Below are 21,822 nucleotides of genomic sequence, written 5' to 3' on the forward strand. Positions count from 1 at the left end.
ATCCAGGAGGGATTGTATTTGGCCTGTGCGGTATCTGGTGGGTGCAACGACATATTGAGTTCAAGCGCTCTGTTGAACGACTTTAATCGGCGCCGCCGCAAAAAGTCCACTTGATCCTACCCGCTGGAGCTCAATCCGGAAGGCCTTTGGAGCTTTGATGTCGCCTACCATCAAGAGATGAGTGAAGTGTCAGTTGAAAGAGAGTTGCTCAAGGGTTCGTAGGAGAAACTGGTCATCTTCAGGGGGACTCGAGAGGCTACGGTAGATCACACCGAGGAGAGAATCGGACCCGCGCAGGGGATTGGGATCCACAGTGCATCGCAAAAAGGTGCAGGAGTGATATCAGAGAGGACAATCGGGATAGGCAGGGCCGCATATAAGTACAAAGCAACCCCACCAGCCCTCTCTCGTTTTGAGTCAGCTCGAAAAACAGCGTAGCCGTCTATCGAGATCTCCGCGTCAGAGACATCTGGTGTGAGCCAGGTCTCTGTGGGTACGATTATGGACGGCTGTTCAAGGCGAGCTGACTGTTTAATATTGCAAAGTTTGTTGAAGAGGTTGAAGCAGTTTGTGGACAAGTATTTGGACACTGTCTCTGCTATCTCCGAGGGTGAGGAGCCGAGAGGTGTGTGACCAAGGAGGTTAGCAGACTTACTAGTTGTACGTCGGTTTGAGTTTAATGCTCCAAAGGGACTTGTGGGGCATACTCGCCTGCTTCCTGCCTTGGTGGTTTTGGTGAATGCTTTTCATTTGCAGTTTTTTTCACCCCGTGGGAGTCCGGTGTGCTCGGGCCTTTTACCTTTGGGGGACGAAGTTTTTCCGCCGTGGGCGAAAATTTCGACAATTGCTGCTTGTAACTCTTTCAGCACCGCCTTTTTGACGACTAGATTTGCTGTTAATCAAAGGTTTGGGGCAAACTTTCGTTTTTCTGGTTTCTTGGGCGTTTTGCCGCGGTTTGACCGGAAAGGTGTCTCTTTGAGGCCCTGAGCTGGATAGCTCCACCAAGAAGTAATTATTTTGGTGGCGCTCCCATGAGGCTAGTTTTCGCAAATGGCTGCACCTTGACGCCAGCCAGCAGGTTTCTGATTTGGCGAATCTTACGTGGCTTTTTTGGCTGCAGTCGTCTTTCTTTTGTGTTTGTGTGGACACCCCATCCGCCCGCGATCAGCGTGGGTAACTGGGTGTACGAGGGATTTCCGGATTCGCTATGGTCAGGTTTGTGGCTTCGGTTGTCGGGGTACTGGGCGATGACTGTGTCCACAAGCAAAGAGGCCACTTTTGACGGAGTGGAGCTGGAGATTGGCAGTTTTACATTCTCGGTGGGCGTACGGTCGTCGCAGCATTCCCCAATGTCGAGGTCAACGCCTGTGACCGTGATGGTGGCCAAGTCAGTTATAGCTAATGCAACCAACGACAGTGGACAGCGAGTGAATATGTTAGTTCTTATATCTGGGCTTACGGGGATGTCGGAGTAGCCTGTTTTCGTTTACCTGCCCTGCTGTATGCAGCATAAAAGGTAACACTGCCGATGGTGCCATGCGACGGCCAACATGGAGTGTGATTATTTGTAAGTGTGTAATTCATGGTTATAAAAACCGTTCAGCTGCAGCACCCTTTCGGTGCATAACTGCCTTGCCACCAGGAGGAAGCACGGGGCTAGGACACTGCCAAGTTACACGAGCGTAGACAGGTTGAGTCGAAATGCGGTCCGGTTCAAGCCACGGACCTTCCCTTCAACAAATTCTCTCCCTAATAGCTGAGCCATCTCACCTATTTATTGCGGTACGTAGGCTGGGATACTCTTAGGGCGTCCAGATCCTGACAGGAGGATGATTGGGGTCCTCAACCCAAGCCTAGCCGAAAGGCAATGGTGATTGTTGCAAGACCGTCAGTGCAGCCTACCAAGCGCCGTGGGCGAAAATTTCGACAATTGCTGCTTGTAACTCTTTCAGCACCGCCTTTTTGACGACTAGATTTGCTGTTAATCAAAGGTTTGGGGCAAACTTTCGTTTTTCTGGTTTCTTGGGCGTTTTGCCGCGGTTTGACCGGAAAGGTGTCTCTTTGAGGCCCTGAGCTGGATAGCTCCACCAAGAAGTAATTATTTTGGTGGCGCTCCCATGAGGCTAGTTTTCGCAAATGGCTGCACCTTGACGCCAGCCAGCAGGTTTCTGATTTGGCGAATCTTACGTGGCTTTTTTGGCTGCAGTCGTCTTTCTTTTGTGTTTGTGTGGACACCCCATCCGCCCGCGATCAGCGTGGGTAACTGGGTGTACGAGGGATTTCCGGGTTCGCTATGGTCAGGTTTGTGGCTTCGGTTGTCGGGGTACTGGGCGATGACTGTGTCCACAAGCAAAGAGGCCACTTTTGACGGAGTGGAGCTGGAGATTGGCAGTTTTACATTCTCGGTGGGCGTACGGTCGTCGCAGCATTCCCCAATGTCGAGGTCAACGCCTGTGACCGTGATGGTGGCCAAGTCAGTTATAGCTAATGCAACCAACGACAGTGGACAGCGAGTGAATATGTTAGTTCTTATATCTGGGCTTACGGGGATGTCGGAGTAGCCTGTTTTCGTTTACCTGCCCTGCTGTATGCAGCATAAAAGGTAACACTGCCGATGGTGCCATGCGACGGCCAACATGGAGTGTGATTATTTGTAAGTGTGTAATTCATGGTTATAAAAACCGTTCAGCTGCAGCACCCTTTCGGTGCATAACTGCCTTGCCACCAGGAGGAAGCACGGGGCTAGGACACTGCCAAGTTACACGAGCGTAGACAGGTTGAGTCGAAATGCGGTCCGGTTCAAGCCACGGACCTTCCCTTCAACAAATTCTCTCCCTAATAGCTGAGCCATCTCACCTATTTATTGCGGTACGTAGGCTGGGATACTCTTAGGGCGTCCAGATCCTGACAGGAGGATGATTGGGGTCCTCAACCCAAGCCTAGCCGAAAGGCAATGGTGATTGTTGCAAGACCGTCAGTGCAGCCTACCAAGCAATTCGCCATACATTTTCCAACCGTCAACCTGGAGACTGCTAGTGAGACCTCTAATCATTTTTCAGACTGGTATGAGAGGTTCCGTAAGTGCCGTACGTACAGTCCGCAATGTAGCTCACTGGATTATGGAGTGCACAAACCGTCAAATCGCGGTAAGGTTCAGTCTCTTCGGGAGGGCGCTCCAAGACTGCAGAAATTTTCCTATTTGTTTCAATCGTATGACTGCGGTTAACAACTATAGACATGAATTGAAAGGGGATCGCACCGGGCCTATTGAATTCAGAAGCTCTTCACACCTTAAATTGAATCCGTCCTATGGGCATATATTTTGATTTCCACTCAGCGAACCATACAAATCTGGACACTTATGAGGACGCTTCATGAAGTGATTCTGGAAGCATTCTGTTGGGCCTTTGAAGTTAACCGTAACTTTAAGTTGTGCCAAACTTCGCTAGCGATTTCGGGTAATATAGACCATTCTGTACCTATCCTAGCTTCCTATTTGGGATGCAAACGTATTTGTGCATTTTAACCGTATCCTTTTAGTTTTTAAGTATTCCAAAAGCTTGACGGTAGTGACATAGTGTTGTCATCAGGTACACGGCTAGCTAATAACCAGTGACTCTGAAAATATTAGGAACAATGTAAGACTGATATTCAGTGGAATAAACCGTACTACTTCAATGAGGAACATTAAAGAAAGGAAGAAATACATTAAATGTGTTTACAAACAGAGTGCCGAAAAGCTGTCGGTTCAAAATAGTTTCGAAAACGTGGGTGCATGCAGACGAAAGCAGAGTCGACTAAGGCGAGCACGGGTTGCTACATTGTGACCCATACATCATGCACCTATTGTCATGATTTCTAACGTAGTGCATCAGCTGATTTGTCGAGTGGCCAAATATTCAATCAACAACTGGTTAATGATCCCCATATTTGGAAAGTTGCGATAAGCATCGGTCGATTTTCTTATCCGCAAACAAAAAGGGACGAGGAGGTGTAGATCCGCTGGCTTCCTATGGCAGAGCTAAACGGAACAACTGACTCAGTCACCGGTGAGATGAAAATGAACTCCGAAATATTGGGCACCAAACATCGATGAAATTATCAAACAGATAAACCTCCCCCTTGTTACTGGCCGTTAAAGTTTCCTCTCAGAAGGTAATGACCGTAGTTAGAACTAACAGGTTGCTCTTTTTGTGGTCGAAGTCAGCTACTTTTCTTAAAAATAATTTTCAGAATGTATCTGCGGCTCGTAGCGCACATCAGTAAAATCAGGACTGTGTGCACACACTATCTCTCACGGAAGTTATGTCAAACTGATTCAAGCGTGAGGGGTTCATGGAAAGGCTGGACACAGTACGAGAATAGGTAGGGTTCATTGTTTGAAACGACCTCTGTACAGACCACAGCACACCGATATTGAACAGACGTCGGTATTTTTATTCCCAGGCCAAGGCTCTCAGTTTGCAGGGATGGGCAAGAATCTGTTACGGGTTCCAAAGGTTCGGGAAATGTTTCAATGCGCTAACGAGATGCTACGGACTGATCTACTTAAAACATGCCTTGAAGGCCCACAGTCCAAGCTTGACCAAACTGTACACTGTCAGCCGGCTACTTATATTATATCACTAGCATCAGTCGCGAAACTACAAGAAGATGAAGACGAAGTTTGTGAGTTTCATATGATATCTTAGCATACCGCAGGTCGTTCGAAATTGCGTTGCCACCGCGGGCTTCAGTGTGGGTGAAGTGACCGCACTTGTCTTCGCCGGGTCCATGACATTCGAGCAGGGTAAGTGTCTGCTTTAATTCCATTCTATCTAGCATTTAGGACTGCATGTGATACGTGTTCGCGCTGAGGCCATGCAAAAGGCATGTGATCGCATCAAGGGTGCAATGACTTCTGTGTTTCTCAGTCATGATTCGCAGTTGAAACTTGCCATATCAGCTGCGCTTGAGCACTGCAAGACACATTACAAGTTAGAGAATCCGGAATGTCGAATCGCCAATTATCTGTATTCAGATTGCAAAGTGGTTGCGGGACACCTTCAGGTACGGGTTCGCGTTGTTGTTTCTTCGAACTCAATCTCCAGTGAGCACATGATTGTTTTACGTTAATGATTAGTACATGCTTGACAGATGCTGATCTGAAGGAAGTCTACGGAGTTTCCATACATTTCGTTCATTTTTCTTGAGGTAGTCAATGCTCCTCCGCCCGGGTCCATGTTTAATTGTCTGAGGCTCCCTACATTCTGTGAAGTATTCCCAAAGTTAAAACATTGAGTTTCTGGAACTCCACTTAACTGCCGAACCCCAAACAGAGTGAGATCAGTAACGGATTCCCGGTTCATGTTTGGTACATCTTCTCACTATACATGAAAGGTAATGCTTGAAGTATACCATAGAGGATATTCAGAACCGTAATGTTCAAGTCGTTACCAGTTAAAAAGCTATCCACCTCGAACAGGCAGACGGCATCGTTTTCATTTTTGAAAAGAGGAAGAGAATTTGGTTGCTTATGATGAAAGGGACTGAGATATCGCTCCGTTTGTCATGCGTTTTGCTTTCAACCTGGAAAGGTTTCAGATTTTTTAATCATTAGACACTTTGCTTGCATTTGGATGGGTAATGAAAACTGTGGAATGCTGTGCGTGTTCCGAGTGTTGTATTAGCTCCGGTCACAGATTTTTTAGCTTGGTTATTTGCTAAGTTGTATCACTTGCGGCAATCCGTGCTTATATATGTGAATCTAGCGAATCGCCTGTATTCGCTTACAACCTGTATTACGTGCGCACTCCCCGTGATTTATTTGACAGCGCGTGCCTCGAAACGATAGTTCGGTCGCCACAAGGTGATCAGAAATCGCTTCTCGGCTGTAAAGTTACCCTTCACTTGTGAATGACATGTCATACTCTCATGCAAGAACGTTGTATATCTGGGTCGGTTTGGATCGTTTGAATTGCAAATGTGGGTAGCACTCCTTCCAGAAGTTCTTATCGTCACGATTACTGCGTCGCTGTTCAACACGGATGCTCTTAGCAATAATTATTATGAGTGCATAGGTATATTTATGCTCACTGAGAATTTGTTAATCTGAAACCTTTGAACACCCTTATTTAGATAATGTTCATTCTCTGGTTCAACCGCTTAGCTTTAATTACTCAGGATGTTTTCGATTCAATCAACAGCCTCCGTGATCAGATGATAAAACAGTGTAATATGAAAAGGGCTCACTCATTGCACCTCGTGGTTAAGCACGGGCCATGCCACCTTAGTATTGGTGTCATGATGCTGCTCTAATTCGTGTTAGCTTATCAAATCAACGGTTTATTGCGCATGCGGATACGAAATTTCGTTCAGTTGGTACTGTTTTCATTTAGCTTTTTTACACATACATCATATACCTGTGGTTTTGTGATTGCTCTTGCCTCATTTATCCAGCTGGCACAGTTGTCACCACTTGACTGAGCACTAGGCCACTAGAGTGCCGTTTTATTTCCTGATCCACCTCACTAAGCCAATTCCTATCGAATTTTAGTGGAAGTTCAGTTTTTCCGCCGCTTTCAGATAGCTTGTTATGCATAACTATACTGTGGAGATATTTAATACTGAATCACATTTCTGTGGGTGTACACTGGGTTATGTAGCATCCAAATTCGGGTTGCGTCGTTTTGTTTTATATCCCATGGCTGTACAACCACATGAGATTGAGGTATTTTTGTATGACATTACAATTCGAGATAGATCAAGTTGGCGCGGAGAATCTTGAGAAGGGTTTATGGTGTGGAGCCACTTGGTGTATTGTCATTGTTCCTTTCTGTACAGTATCTTTGCGCTCGTGCTTCCTTCGAATTCCTTGACAGCCTTTACTAAAAGCAGTGATGTAGCTGAACAGTTAACTTTGATTCTTCGATATTTCGTAGTTTCCGCGACCATTCTAATTAATCTATCTATTGAGGGTTCGCTGCCGCAGAAAGCTGCATACCGAACATGAAAATTCGATCAAAATATTGATATCTCAAATTATCAGTAGGTCTTCAGCTAAAATTGACACGGAGTATGAGATTGATTATCTAGTCACATGAAAACCGGTGTCATACGAATCGATGTTGAGCACGAATTGAGGTTCCCAAATTCTGATGGCGTGTTGACGAGCTTTGTTGCCTCCGGAGTCTGAACGATAACCAGCCATTGGATTTTCCAGTGAATGCAAGCAACGGAATCCCGAAGGCGGTTTTGAGGATTCGTGCATCTCGTTGATGCCTCGCCATGGAGAATCTGAGTTAGTCAAACTTGGAGATGGTTCTAGAAGTGAGATCGCACAAGGACAGCATTGTTGGTAGAATTCCGCAGAAGAGAACCACAGTTTTATGTTGTTTCTTTGAAAAAAACTTGATAGGCCCAAATTTAACCTCTTGTGTACTTGAAACAGGTGGTTCAGTTGCCTAATAATCCAGGAGATTGACTCCTCGGCGCGAATGTTTTTTTCCAAGTTGACTGCTGCTCAAAGTAACCGTTGAGTCAGGTCTTCAGGTTGTTTTTGCCCTGTTTCACCTCAGTTTCGTTTCCATTTGACAGGCTATTGAATTCATCGAGCAACACGCTCCACAATTTAGAATCCGTCGAGTCAAACGACTACCTGTCAACGGCGCATTTCACACTTCCCTTATGAGGTCTGCTGTTGAACCTGTTTCTCGAGCAGTTTCACGCATTGACCAACTCAAGTCGCCTAGTATTCCAGTCGTTAGCGCTCTGGATATTTTGCCCTACACCACAGTGGAGAGCGTCAGACGCAAACTTTCTTTACAGGTGAATCCGTTTGACATTTCATGCGGTATGCTTGCTTCACGCTGTTGTAGCCAGTGTTGTTTTACTGCGTCTGAAACAGAGAACAAAACTCGCTACTTCCGTGTTTTTACCTCGTATAGTGATCAGTGATTATCATTTAGCCTCTCATTGTTAGGATGGTGAATTTTTCCACCTTTTATTTACGCCATCATTGACTCGATAAACTGGACGTCTAGAAATTTCATTATCCTGAGTCACTGATTTTTATGATTCCGTGGAGTTGGCAAGTGTACGATGCAGTTGCGAGCTGGCAAGCACACAAGGAAAAATACCGCGATCCATTCTGGGCGACGAAGGTAGTGAAGCAGTTTGACTTGTTCTGATATGCTGACTCATTCTACGCAACAGTATTATTCTGATTTCTACACTTTGATTTCACTGACCACCGGTTGTAGTGAAAACCGATAGAATCCTGCATAACTCAGTCCTTCGTACTGTCATACCATAATCATCACGATTTTACAGGGTTTATCACCAAAGAGTCCTGTCCCGGCAAAAAGGCTCTGGAATGGAGAATTCCCTGGTATGCGAAGAGCCTGCCCTAACCAACTCAGCCCGTGAAGCGTGATTGGCTCTCGTATCGTCCAAAAACGGCCCTGTTCACATCGCCATTGTTGCTCCAATGTTCTCACTAGGTAACGACCATGTCTCGGAGACACCACTGGCCAGGCACTGAAATTATTTTCGGCGCTTTTTGACCACATTCCCTATCTACAAGGCCATGTACATACATCGTTAATTTTACCCTCGATAGACAAGCTGACATCATGTATTTTTCACCTCTTCTGTTTGTAATGTGTCCTAGTTTGTCCATAACTCCGAGGACTGTTCCGTCTATCATACTGACACTTCTAGTTATGCCAGTTCGTGGTGGAGCAATAGTGGATGCAAACGAACGCACTTTGTTTCAGTCCCAGTGTTTTGATGACAAAATGGGTTTATCACGTCAGTTGAAATGACCAGAACCCATGCCAGAATGAGTGTGGGACGTCAATTTGAGTCAGCTCAGCAGACTCAAATGAAATGGCATTTTTGAGACAGTGTCCGGAGAGTTTCCTTGTGTGTTTTGTTTATTGGTCCCATGGGACGGCATCATTCGCCAACCAGCTATCACAGTGGTTCACGAAACGCGGAGAAGTTTCACTTTTGGTTGAGAGATACAGAGGCTAAGTCAATTGTCCATCGGCCAGTTCAAACGATAGCCATAGTGAACGAACGACTAGTTGGCTGCGCGGCTGGCTATGGACGGGTATTTGTAGACCATAGAATAAACTGGGGAAACTGGGTCGTCACGCCTTTGTCAGAATGACAACTGCAGCATCAACGGAAGAAACTGTAAGCTAGCTGCCTTTTACCGAAAAGTGGGTTGTAAACTTTTGAGGTGGTTGGTCCCATTAGCCCATGAAACCTCAAGTTGTAAAGGTAATATCGATCCCATTACGACGTCAACTCTGAAATGTTCATCGTGTCTACATGCTTAGAAACTAGTTGATTAAGCGACTGTTGGATTGTGTTGTCATCATGTAGCCGTATATCTTATTGATCAAACGAACATGTACACACGAACTTGCGGTGATGGTCGTGTGTGGAAGCAGTTATTGAGCCACAGAAAAATCCCGCATGGTGACAGTATCGCTGAGCACTTTTAGCCAGACTAACGTTTCGAGAGTGCAGTAGGTAGGTAGGTGTGATAGCTAGTGCTTGCCTCACGAATGGAGTGTAACACTATCTCACTACGGTGAGGGAAGTTTTGAGGAAATAAGTAATCTAATCCCCGTTACCTCGGTCCAACTTGGCACTGTGTCACCATCGTCGACAGAATAAGATCAGTGTTCAACACTGATACTACGGTGCCGTACGACTATGATTTATTTGAAAGCCTTGGTTTGAAGAAAATGAGTGGACGGAGAAGAGACTTATTGCTACCCTGACAGCCATTCCGAGGTGCCTACACCTCCAGACACTCATTCAGACAATCTGGATAGCAAATAACAAGAACTCCACTTAAGACGATCAGCTTAGTTCTCGGTCTGAACGTTCTAAGTTCTCGTCAAAACAACGTGTATTAAGCCCCTCAAAAGCAGGGCAAAAACACAAACAGCGCGTCGTATGCAAACTGTATTGGAACATTCTGGAAATTCTAACGCCTGAATGTGAGATTGGCAACCGGTGGACACTGGGTCGTGAATGTCTACTGGGTTCACACTTTCGGCCAATCATAGCTCGCCTTGATGCTGGACCGGCAAGCAGCCCGATCTCCTGGCCAATCGCGTGCGGGTTAGTCTTGTCCTTAGCAGCGCCCAACTACCAGCGGTTTCGGTGCGGGATTTCGACTTGCACATCGTCGAAAACCAACCGCAGTGGAGATCACACGGTCATCAGCGTGGAAGACAAGCAGTACCCAGGCATTCCCTGATCTCCCATACTCCTCTGCCAGATCAAAGATTGGTCACTTCTCAGAATTGGGCACAGGCAAATGATAGTCCGGTATGCTCAACATATGGCCTAGCCAACGCAGCTTCTTCGATGGAAGTCCACGTTGCACAACCGAACATCCGCTTTCTTATTTTCCTGTTATTGATTCGCCGACACCAACCCATACGAGCTACGGTTCTGAGACAACTATTGTTGAACATCTGAAGGAGCCTCAGTTCCGCTCAGCCATACGAAACAGTCCGTACTGTAGCCTGGTACACACGCCCCTTGATCTATACCGTGTTGTCACCATAGGTGTCTTTCAAGCCTTAACGCAGCTGTGTTGATTTTCACCTGATAGAATCTTCCATTTTAGTTCAGCAACTTGAGTTTGTTGTCTGCAAGCGGTGATTCCGGGTCGTTGGGACTGTTTTAATGAAGTGAAGTTATATCGCATCCAACCAATGAGCAATAACTGATTATTCACCGGTCGCCAGTACTGGTTACTTTTGCATACCTTTCTGTGCTCACGGTTTTCGTTTTGTTATTTAACTCCTCTCTCCGAACACGAAGTAACTTCCAAGATAAACAGTTTGGAAAATTTGCCTACGAATTTGTTCTGTTACGAACCGCACTGTCTTGAAGACTACTTCCATTTTAATTCTTTATTCTAGCTTGTGCGTCCTGTCAAATGGGAGCAAACGCTTCACGCGTTGTACATCCGACCACCGGACACTCCGTTTCCAGTCACAGTCGAACCCGGTCCCGGTAAACAGCTCGGAGCTATGTTGCGAATGACAAATCGTAAGGCATTCGCTCATTATCGGGCACTCGAAGTGTAGTGTTCAAATTATTCACTGTATATATAATGTATACAAAGCAGCCACTTTCGCTGTTTTTTGCCAGTTATATCTAACCGGGTCGGTCTTGCGGTACTCCAAAATAACTTAGCGAATTTGATTTAATATAATGAAAGAGTGACGTGCGCAGTCACATGGTCTGTGGATAGCGGTAATGCTGTGCTGGTTCCGAACGATCGGTTTCGCATCGTTTCTCTTAAGCTCTGTCTGGTTACTTGCGAAACACTGAAGTTCTCTGTGACGGAAAGCTGAAAGTGTACAGGGGAACGTATTCTGGCAAATAGTCCATATTATTCGTCCGTATAACAAATCACTTGTGGATGAAGTCGGCTAATATAACTGTCAATCTCGTTTAAATAAAATCAAATTAATTTAAGACGTAGAAATTTTCCGTACAGGGTTCCGATTCGAAACCGACCTGGTAACTTTCAGTCTTTTGTCATCGTCACACTGGCGACCTGCAGTACATCCACCAGTGACCCTTTATTCCTGGGTGGTGGATTATCAGTCGGCACCCGACCAAAGTTTCTGAAGCGCACTTAGTTCATCAGACTGGTGTTCAGTGGGACCAATGGGCAAAGATTACTTTTACCTGGTGTAAAAGTAAGGTGGAATGGCGCACCACTAAGCCCATATATTAAGTATCCTTCGACTGCTATATTTAAATTCTGGTCAGCCAGAGGTTTAATGTGGTTAGGAAGAATGTCGTGATGAACTGAGATCGCTAGATCATCCGCCAGCGAAGAACTATGGAAACCGACTATTTTACCCAGTTCAAAGTAAGGCATTGACACAAGTCTTTAGTTCCAAATTCCGTCTATCTCCTACTGTTCTAATGGTGTAACATGCTGTGCGGATTAGGTCTGACACCCGGGCGGCATTTAAGTCGCCCTGAAGTACTCACGACACCCCTTTCCGTAGTAGCGTCCCATGGTGGTTGACAGCTAACAAATGAATCAGTACTGTGATGTAGCGAACACATTTAGCTTGATGGTTGTCTCCATATTTATCCAAAACGGTCTACGAAGTTTTGGACATGGTTTCAACTTTCGTCGACTGATTGCTTACACGATCGCCCGTACGGGTCACTGTGGGTCTGATTCCATGCCTCGACAATGGGGTAAATCAGCACCGCTTGAAAATGAAGTAGGCAGAAATTCAGTGTTTATCGATTGTCTCGATTACATTTACCAGCTCTTGAAAAGTAAATGAGGTAGAAAAGAATCACAGATAGTTTCCACGGAATCACGAAGACAAGGAATCATTTTTCCCGTCCTTTGTAAGTCACACAGTTACTTTCCGTCTCCCACAGTTTTACCTCGCTCAAAAGGTTTTCCGGTAATGCACTGGCAAGTTGCTGCCAAATGAAGACTGCCAAATTTTCCGTAGTGGAAACCAATTGCTTATCACGGAAGTATTCTACATCTTTATCCAAATTTTTGTGATCCAAAATATCGAGTACATGTCTTTGGATGATCGACTTCAAATCAGACAGGTTAATTACCATCCCAGTAATGGGATCCGTCGGACCAAACAGAGTGACTTCTAGTTTGTAATTGTGTCCATGACCGTTTGCGTTGTTGCACTTTCCAAAAGTAACTTGGTTCTCTTGATCGCTGAGTTGAACGGAATGAAGACGGTGGCACGCGGAAAACCTCTCCACTCTGGTCAGGAAGCATAGAGGCATTGAGTTGAAGCAATCTGAAAAAGGAAAGATGAATTGAAAGCAGGGTTCTTAGCGATCGGTTGTCAGTATTAGAAACCTGAAGAAGCTGCAGGAGGTTTATAGATAAAACTTGAAAGCAGGCTCTTTATGGCATATCTACTAGCAACATTACCGAAGGAGACTTGTGCGATATTGCAAACTGCCCTTGATGGCTGATGAAATTCATCACCTGGTCTTCAACCATTGGCTGATTCTGCCGATTGATGTAGTCAGTGTTCCCACAGCCCTTGGTCATATCATCGGCCGGTCTTAAATTGGCTTCCAGTTTGGTTAGCGGTTCACAAACGACGTTTGGTGTGGCAGTATCTCCTCGGCATTNGAACTGTATTTTGAGCAGCGTACGGCCAAACACTTGTTTAGATGTCATCCCATTCTTAGTCTGATTGGTACGCTTGAAAAAGAAACCCAATCGTCAGACTGGTCATTATTACTGAATTCCCATGTGCACGGTGCGTTAGGTTTTCGAAATGGCGGAATTCACCAAGCCAAGTAATGTGGTGGAGTTAGGATGGATTTTAGCGACGAATTGAAGTGTAGCTTCACTAGCGAATTCCAATAACGCTTGAATTAATCTATTATTGAGGCTCGATAGTGGGATGTAATCAGTTTTAAAGATTAGTCTGTCCTTAGGCACTAATATCACGTTTAAAACACCCAGGGTAGAGATAACACATGGGGGCTTAGGAATAACTGGTCTGTGGATCCGGCTAAGATAAGCTTGGCAACCAACCGCTTCGGTATTTCGGCGCGATGGATTCTCTTTAGACATTGCATGGAGCCGCATCGGGGAAACCAGAGCAGCTTCTGTGAACCTGTGGAGTAGGCGTGACAGCAGCTTAACCGTCAAGGGTCGAGTTTACAATGCTGCAGTGCACTCCATATTACTATAAGGATCAGAAACCTGGCCGCTACGCGCCGATGACGTCAAGACTTTCAGTGTTTGACCATCGATGTCTTCGGACATTGCCAGAGTACGGTGGAAACACTGGATCGGCAACGCTGAAGTACGTCGAATGGTATTCGGAGGAAATGAAACCCTCAATAAATGAACTGATCACACTGAATGGGTTGTGCTGGCTTGGCCACGTGCTGCGTATGCCAGTCCACCGACTTCCTCGAATTCTTTTTGCACCACCACGTGAAGGGTGAAAACGAACCAGGGGAGGCCAAAGAAGAAATTGGCAGCGAAGCATAGGAACCATTACCGGAAAACTCAGCTGCGCTGGTCATTGCCGTCTTCCCGAATGGGGACCCCGAGACGAGCCATATTAATGGTTAGAGACTGCCAAACATGGCCCAGTCGCGCCCTCAGTGGCGTTCGTGCATTTAAGCTCACAAGAAAACCCTAGAAACTGCTGCCTCACGGTTCAGACTTTCGAGCCAGAAGCTCAAGGTGGGGTACCTCCACCAGATCCCCTTCTTCGGCCTGGGCAACCGGGAAGTAACATTCACCATTGCAGCTCTTCACTCCCCGGCCTTCTCCCACACCCCGTCCCCACCCATCGAACAATGCACTGTGATAAACTCATCTGCCAGTCCCATAGCCATTGTTTCGTTTCTAAACCATTGCCAAGAAAAATAAAACAAAATAATCGCTTACTAACCTCAAGAGTTCCAATCTACGTTGCGGTCCTTAACTTAACTATTCTATCTCATATTGAGCAACAGGCAACTCTTGCTGAAATCTTGCTTTCCCAATCTGTCGATATATGCCGTGTCACCGAAACACGGACACATGACCCTACTTCGGTCATGCGCCTCAAATCCTTCAGGACGAGCTCAGATGTTTTACATTTCACTCCTCGGGTATCTAGTGACCCTGACAGAATAGCTCGTGGTATCTACGGTGTGGGAGTTTCACTCAGCTTTATTGGACTAGATCCAAGTAAACAGTCGTCTTTGCGACGTGCGGTTGTTTGGCTCAAATGGGATTAATGCGGGTCGATGAGGTAAACGGTGTTTATTTGTCGTATCAACACACGCCCCAACAGTTCTGAGACCGAGGACCAACTCGCCCTTCAGGCTCAGCCTCTAGAACTACTTGATTTCGGTCAGATGTAAGTTACTGGGTTCAATGATTAAGATCGCCTTATAACTCCTACCGGTTTTCAACCGCCTGACCACTCGCATTCAGTCTTGGTTCATCATCATCATCGACAGCATGACATCAGTGTTCAACACCGATGCTTCGCTGGCGTATAAACATGATTTATTTGAAAGCCGTATTGTGAAGAAAAGAGTAAAGGTGGACGGGGAAGGGACTTAGTGCTAGCTTACCACAATCACTCCTCGGTTCCTACACTTCCAAACACTCATTCAGGCAATCTGGATAGAAACTGACAATAAGATTGCCAATGACATCGGTTGGCAGCCATATCTTCCAGCGTCTCCAGCCAAGCCAGTGAGGATCATGCAGTCCCCATCCTGAAAGGCGAGTAGCACCGACAGCACCCAAGCGTTTCATAACCTTCTGCTAAGTCAAGGGTTGGCCACCTCTCTGCTTACGCCACTCTGAATTGGGCATGGAAAACAGCACTCTCTTCGGCATACGTAACACATGTCCCAGCCAACGCAGCTTCTGGTGCTGGACACATTCTTCAATGGAAGTATCCGTTACACAACTGAAAACACGCTTTCTAACTGCCTCGTTACGGATTCGCTGACACCAACCCACACGAGCTATGGTTCTGAGACAACGATTGTCGAACACCTGAAGACGCCTCAGGTCCGCTGCTCGAATAGGCCAAGTCTCACAGCCATACAAAAAAACAGCCCGTACTGTAGCTTGATACACACATCCCTTCAGATTCAGGGATAAACCATTCTGACGCCATAGGTGTCTCAATTTAATAAACGCGGCCCGAGCCTTGCAGATTGGTGCATTCACCTCACCTGTTACACTACAATCAGAACTAATACAACTTCTTGGTTGTAAGTATTTTAACTGCCAACGGGCTGTTACATTGTCTGGTTGATTCGGAGGTCAGTCCAGCTTTTCGGCTAACAAACCGTTCACCGAAATACAGTGGTTTCAGATACTACGGCTTCGTACAACAACCGACTGAGGGTAGTTATGACCGACTAAAAAGCATGACCCAAAACCCTAAATGAACTAACAGCGCATAGCGGATATGGTCAAGCACGTGCAGGATTTGCACGGACAAAACGCCGGATATCACGGCGAGAGAGAGAACGGATGAATAACGGGGGCGTGCGACCTAATGCCTACCCCATGTTCCTTCGTGTGGAGATACTCATTGACAGTAAGATTTCTTCGTGGCATCCATACGAAGGCACTGGATCAGTGGCCGAGTCTGCACTTTGGTTGGCTCTCCTAAGTAGCTCGAACAAATCCCATAAGGACGTAAGTGAAAGGTCATGATCTCTGATGGCACCGGTAGATTTCTTTATGTAACATCGTTTAATGCGGTTGACGTGACCCGTTTGCTTGTTATTTCTAACCCGTAGGGTCACAATACCTGAAACCCAGCTCCGTTAGGACTTAGAAACATCTGTAGGTTTGCTACATGGTGTTGACTGAACTGACCTCCGATCGTTTTGTTGCAGCGACCAAGAAACGCTTCCACTAGGGAGCAATGGTTTGGGGCTGCCGCGTTAAGTGTTGGGAGATGTGTCTAAAGTAATATTAAGCACCCATTCTTCTTCAAGTTTCTGCAGCGCTCGCTTTTATACATCAACAAGCCATTCTGCCCGTCCGTACGACTGGGGACTCCGTGCCGGATTTCGAACGTGCTTGGTGGTGAAGTACTTGCAAAGCTCAGCAAAGTGTGACGTAGTGAACTGAATAGCACGTCACCAACCACTGTCTCTAGAAAATCGAGCTGCGAAAACAATCGATCTAGGCGCAAAGCGGTCGCCGCGATTAAGATTCCGCTCAAGAGAAAATTCTCGCTATTTTAAGTCAGTGACAAGGTGGTTGATTCCATCAATAGGCCCGGTACACATTATGTGTACGGGATTACGAGCTTTGTAGAGCTGACTAGAACTGTAGTTCACGTCTAACAGATAACTTTGAGGCCAAGGCGGAATGCTGGCATGTACGAACAGGCTGTTCAGTATCTTGGTCCATAAACGGCGAACACGTCTAACCATAAGCAATAGATTTTGTCCAGCTGATTTCTGGATGTTCATTAGGTAGTTGTCTTATAACTTTGTCTTGCCTTGTCTTGGGTGCAACCGACTTAACATATAGCATTACACGCCTGTCAATAACCATGATTGTAAATCTTCGCCTTCTGAATTGTTCAGGAAATTCGTCGGAGAACTATCAGCCGTCCGTCACAAAAATACCACACTGAGTTGTAATCCCAGATCTTCAGCTGTTTCGGCCTTAACTACATCTACAGTAGCCGGAACTTGACGCATAAACGTGTGAAACGCATACTGAACTTTGAGTATGTGCTGATAGAAGGAAAAAACAAAGCCAGGTATTTTGACCATGAAAGACTAGTACTCTCGACAGCGCGTCCAAGGTGCTGAAAAACAATGTCCTTTTGAGCCTTAACTAAGTAGCAGTGTTGTAACACATCTCGGAACCTACTAGCTGTACGCCGAAGATTGATAACAAGGGACTGCCGCCTATGTACCGCGTAAAACGTCAACCATGAAGTATCTTATGAGGCTTTCTGGCTACAAAAACAACAGCTAGTCCGTTTTTGGCCGGCTGACGGTAATTCTTTTGCACGGTAGTTACTGCGCATGAAATGCGTCGAGGGGTTTTGGGACTGATGTAGTAGCGGCACCAATGGTAGTCCGTGCAGGGTCACAGTGTGTAACAGTTGGTTCTAGATTTCATAAAAGCTTTTTGGCGTCCCGAAGATGAAATCCAGTTTGTCGTTCGGCAAAAGATCGTCAAAAAGTTCCCGCAACCCATACATCTGTAGAACAAAATTGTGGTAGTCATTGACTAGACTAAGAATTGACTGTAAAGAGATTCTGTTACGCGGTGGTAACATACGTTTGGTAACTCCGATTTTACTTGGGTCGGGAACGATAGGCACTCTCCCACGGAAACGAGGTATGTGACACTGGAAAGCATAAATGAACGCTTCTGAGGAAGAACACGAAAACATACTGTCGTTCTGTCAAGTTATTTGCCATGGTGAATACAATGTTCTTCCGGTGTAGAGCTCATAACGACGATATCGTCAAGGCGAGCCGCTGTAAACGGCAATCCACGTCCAACAACAGTTGCAATATCGCCGGAGCACACCTCAAACAATAGTCAACTGCAACGATACAAACCACGAGTGTTTGTTGTAATTCTTTCGAGCGTTCGCTAACTATAACTCGTAAGTATGCGCAGAATTTGTCCGGGTAAGTTTTGAGAATAAATCCTCAGCAACCGGCAACGGATGCTGCGCTCTTGGTGCCTCATTGAGCCCATTTGGAAAACCGGCACATGGCACTTCACCGTCTGCCTTATTGACAACCGCATTGGCGGCTACCAAAGATCAATAGGTCACTAAGACTATGATACTTACAGTCGGGTCGACTTAGCGTCGTTCGTTTGGGACCAGAAATTGGACCTATGCCATGCTTCTCTTTTGGAACCCGAGATCATCTGCAGAAATGTTATGGTATTCCGTTTTTGAAGGACACTGCCGGAAATGGGCAAACTACTTCTCGAGGATGCCAAATCGAGTCTTCTGATGCGTGGATTTCTGTTAAACGACCCGTGTCGCAGGCTATCCGGTCGGGGCCTAGTGAATTCGGGTGACTACTAATGGATATGTAGTAAATGCCTGATTCAAAATGATCGCGGAAACTGAAATGACACTGCAACTCACCAAGGAAGCAAACAAAATGCATTGTGTGCAGTTCGGGTTTCTGGACTGCTTAGTGGCTATCCATAAGAATCCCACGCAGTGCAAGGAATGATTGTAATGCCCGGTGTCATATTCAGCTGAAGTTTAACAGAAACATCCTCGATTAATACTGTGATACACCCCAGTAAATCCCGGAGCGTCCCACAATTCGTAGCAAAGAGGACATTGGACTGATGATTTACTGGTGGATTTGACAGCTACCGTCTGCACTGCGACACCTTTTAACCCACCTTATAGCAATCTGATAAACATGATTACTGAATGGCTTAAATCGGACAAGACACCACTGTCTTCGAGGCAAAAACGCAGTGGGTGGACGCCGTGAGCGTGCGAAATAAAAAAGATCACAGTAAGTAGTTGGATAGACTGTTACCATCCCATTGAAATATGGGATGCTTTACAGAATCTGCGTCGTACTTTCGATTCACAAGGCGCTTGTATTCGGTGGTGGTGCACTGGACTGATAGTTTTGTATTGGCATCCAGCTCTTCAAGTAGAAGAGTTCTGATATTTGCTTCGTTAAGGGATGTTCATCATCCCACAGATATCAAATATTTGCGCGTACTTATTTGCTGATTCAACTGGAAACCTTCGTACTCCAGGTTAGCTCTTGCGGCATATGTGCCTTGGTATTCTCAAACAATAACACCGAATGTTGTGCATAGACGTTCTTCCACTAAAGATGAATTCTAGCTTCGCAACAATGTCCTTCAAAATCGAATTTTATGGTGAAATGTAATTGCGATACTGAACATGCTCAGAAGCACCAAATATCTAAACCAGTAGGCGCACTTCCGCAGGTTCATCTAGGGTCATGAGAATCACCAGAAAAAAATCCTCAAAAAGTTAACTACTGTGACTCCATTATCTGGATTGTTGTGAAGCCTGCGAATTTTGGAAGCGATTAGCTGCCCCATTTGTGAAACGTGCAGACTTTTCTCAGCTGATCTGTGAGCGCTGCGAAAAGCCTTGCGCCCGCCTGCTGATTCTCCTAGATAATCGTGTTCTTTTGTTGTTGCTGTTTTAATAATTTCACGACTCCTACTTCAGCCATCTCCGTTTGCCGTTGCTGTAGTTAATGATTGCCTGCTGCGTTGTCGGGCTGGTTCGAGGAAGACAACAACTCGATTGACTGATACTGGTGTGCAGTTGTGATGGATTTACAAGCATGACTAAAAAAACATGAACAACTAGTACGTAGCGGACGTTATCAAGCACGAACACGCTGGGTATCACAGCGAACAGACACATTCGGAGACGTGCACACACCAGTGGTTGTGCGAAGACGCACGACTAAGGACTTCTTATCGTCCTATTATCAACACAGTCCCTGCCAAATGTAGCTTGAACTCGCACGGGGTGTCCCTAAATTACTTTCGGGACTTGGAGATACGATTCTTTGAAGACGCTTTTAATCCACCAAAGTGGGAATAATCATGCAATTAAAAAAGCAGGTGGAGACTAAGGCTCGGTTTTCAACTTGAATTATTTAGATCTGTTGAGTCGAACACGACGAATGGTGTATACCCTTCAATCCACTTATCCGCATTGTCTCTTTTGAAAGAATTCGAGGTGTATCCTATAAATGGAAAATGCGAACGAAGATTTTTAAGGGCATGGTTCCCCAGGAACATCTATTGCGGCAGACTGAGCTTGTCAAAGGAATTCACGGCAGACGTACATCTTGTCACGCGACCAGTAATGAATCGCGCACCTACAATGTTTTTCAAACGCTGAACTATCCAGGGTCCGACTGTGTTCTGCAAGACCATAACTAGGAACATTTCTGGTGGATGAGTAGCTCAAATATCCATTACACTGGTCTTTATCGAGCATGAGACCTAACAGATCACGAAAGATGGGGTCACGAGAGACATTCTACAAAACTCTTCGAGGAGGCTAGCAGTCAAGTAGGCCATGACGATCCATTCTAATTTTTTCTTAGAAGAACCATTATGCTGTGAATCTAAGCACGGACGACTGCTACCTGAGTTTGCAACTTTGGTACAATTGTAAACATACCTAGTGATATACATGTGCCATGGCGAACATTCTGCTGTAATCACTCAGGGAGACGGTCTTTACGTACTTGAGCTGCATTGTATCCATTTCCACGCAAGCGCAGCGCAGGCATTCGAATAAGATAGACGTTTACTGGTAAGTCAATAGTTGCAAGGATCAGAAGTTCATTGGGACAGTGGTAGAATTTAAGTGGTTAGTAACCAACCGGTATTTGCGAAGAACGGGACGTTAAAGCGTACTAAGCCAGCGACAAGACGCTTCAACTGGGGACCATCTTTGTCTGGCTTCATTCATTCAAACCAGTGGTTAGATTAGTTCCCACCGCCATGCCGATCAGTTAATCGAAGCAGGCAGTTGGGTAGTTCATTATTGGAAGAGTTGTGGAGGTTGTCAGTTGACTCAGGCTAATGGACCTCGGGCACTTAGACGTCATTCTACTTTTGGAGCTGATTCACCTACTTGAAGCAGTGCTTTGTGTGCGACGGAGATGCTGCACATCGATGTGCAGTGATGGTCAGTGATCACTGACCAGCGAAGTACTGGTGTAGACCGACATAAACTGGGTATGGAGTGCTATGGAGGTGGTCCATACAAACTGCCAACGATAAAAATTACTTGACAACCAGGTAGCAGAACGTAAGCAATTGAGGACGAGTAAACCTGCGTGTGAAAGGGAAGATTGGGTGTGCGTTCGTGCACTGCTCGTGGTTCGCCTTCGTACTCAAGCGCATTATACACACTGTAGTCACACCATCATCCGTAAATGAGTCCATCGCCAAACCACACGGAAAGAGGTCCCACAGCCCATGGAATTAGGGACGTCTCGACCTAATGCAGTTAGGGTTTGGGTTCAATTTGGGAATGTTTATGGTCCTCATGGCCAAACTTTGGATCCGTGATAGTAGCTTAGTCTACAAGGAACCATAAACTGTGCAAACACGTCCGCAGAAAGGCCTCAATGACCAACCGATCGAATCGGCCGCACGGGTATGCGGCGAAACAGCTAGGGTCCAGAGAAGGCACGGCTAGATTGGTCAGAACATGGACCAATCAGCATCACGTGATTGTGATTAGGGCGCCGTGGGCTAGAGGCACACCCAAAATT

At 45.9% G+C, this 21,822-nt stretch overlaps 2 protein-coding genes across 2 annotated transcripts; one reads left to right on the forward strand and one right to left on the reverse strand.

The window, feature by feature from the left end:
* Positions 1 to 4,234: 4,234 nt before the first annotated feature.
* Positions 4,235 to 11,112, forward strand: T265_12760 (hypothetical protein; the record flags this gene model as incomplete). The annotated part of the gene is made up of 6 exons (XM_009165283.1): positions 4,235 to 4,365; positions 4,400 to 4,664; positions 4,702 to 4,789; positions 4,829 to 5,049; positions 7,576 to 7,806; positions 10,935 to 11,112. The coding sequence occupies 6 exons, from the start codon at positions 4,235 to 4,237 to the stop codon at positions 11,100 to 11,102; spliced, it is 1,104 nt and encodes a 367-aa protein (XP_009163547.1).
* A 1,269-nt stretch (positions 11,113 to 12,381) lies between these two features.
* T265_12761 (hypothetical protein) lies at positions 12,382 to 18,773 on the reverse strand (the record flags this gene model as incomplete). The annotated part of the gene is made up of 2 exons (XM_009165284.1): positions 12,382 to 12,807; positions 18,657 to 18,773. Coding segments are annotated over 2 exons (543 nt in total), but the record flags the coding sequence as incomplete, so codon positions are not given.
* Positions 18,774 to 21,822: the final 3,049 nt, after the last annotated feature.

The sequence above is a fragment of the Opisthorchis viverrini genome (genome assembly GCF_000715545.1).
Source record: "Opisthorchis viverrini unplaced genomic scaffold opera_v5_13, whole genome shotgun sequence".
Classification (NCBI taxonomy): Eukaryota; Metazoa; Platyhelminthes; class Trematoda; order Opisthorchiida; family Opisthorchiidae; genus Opisthorchis; species Opisthorchis viverrini.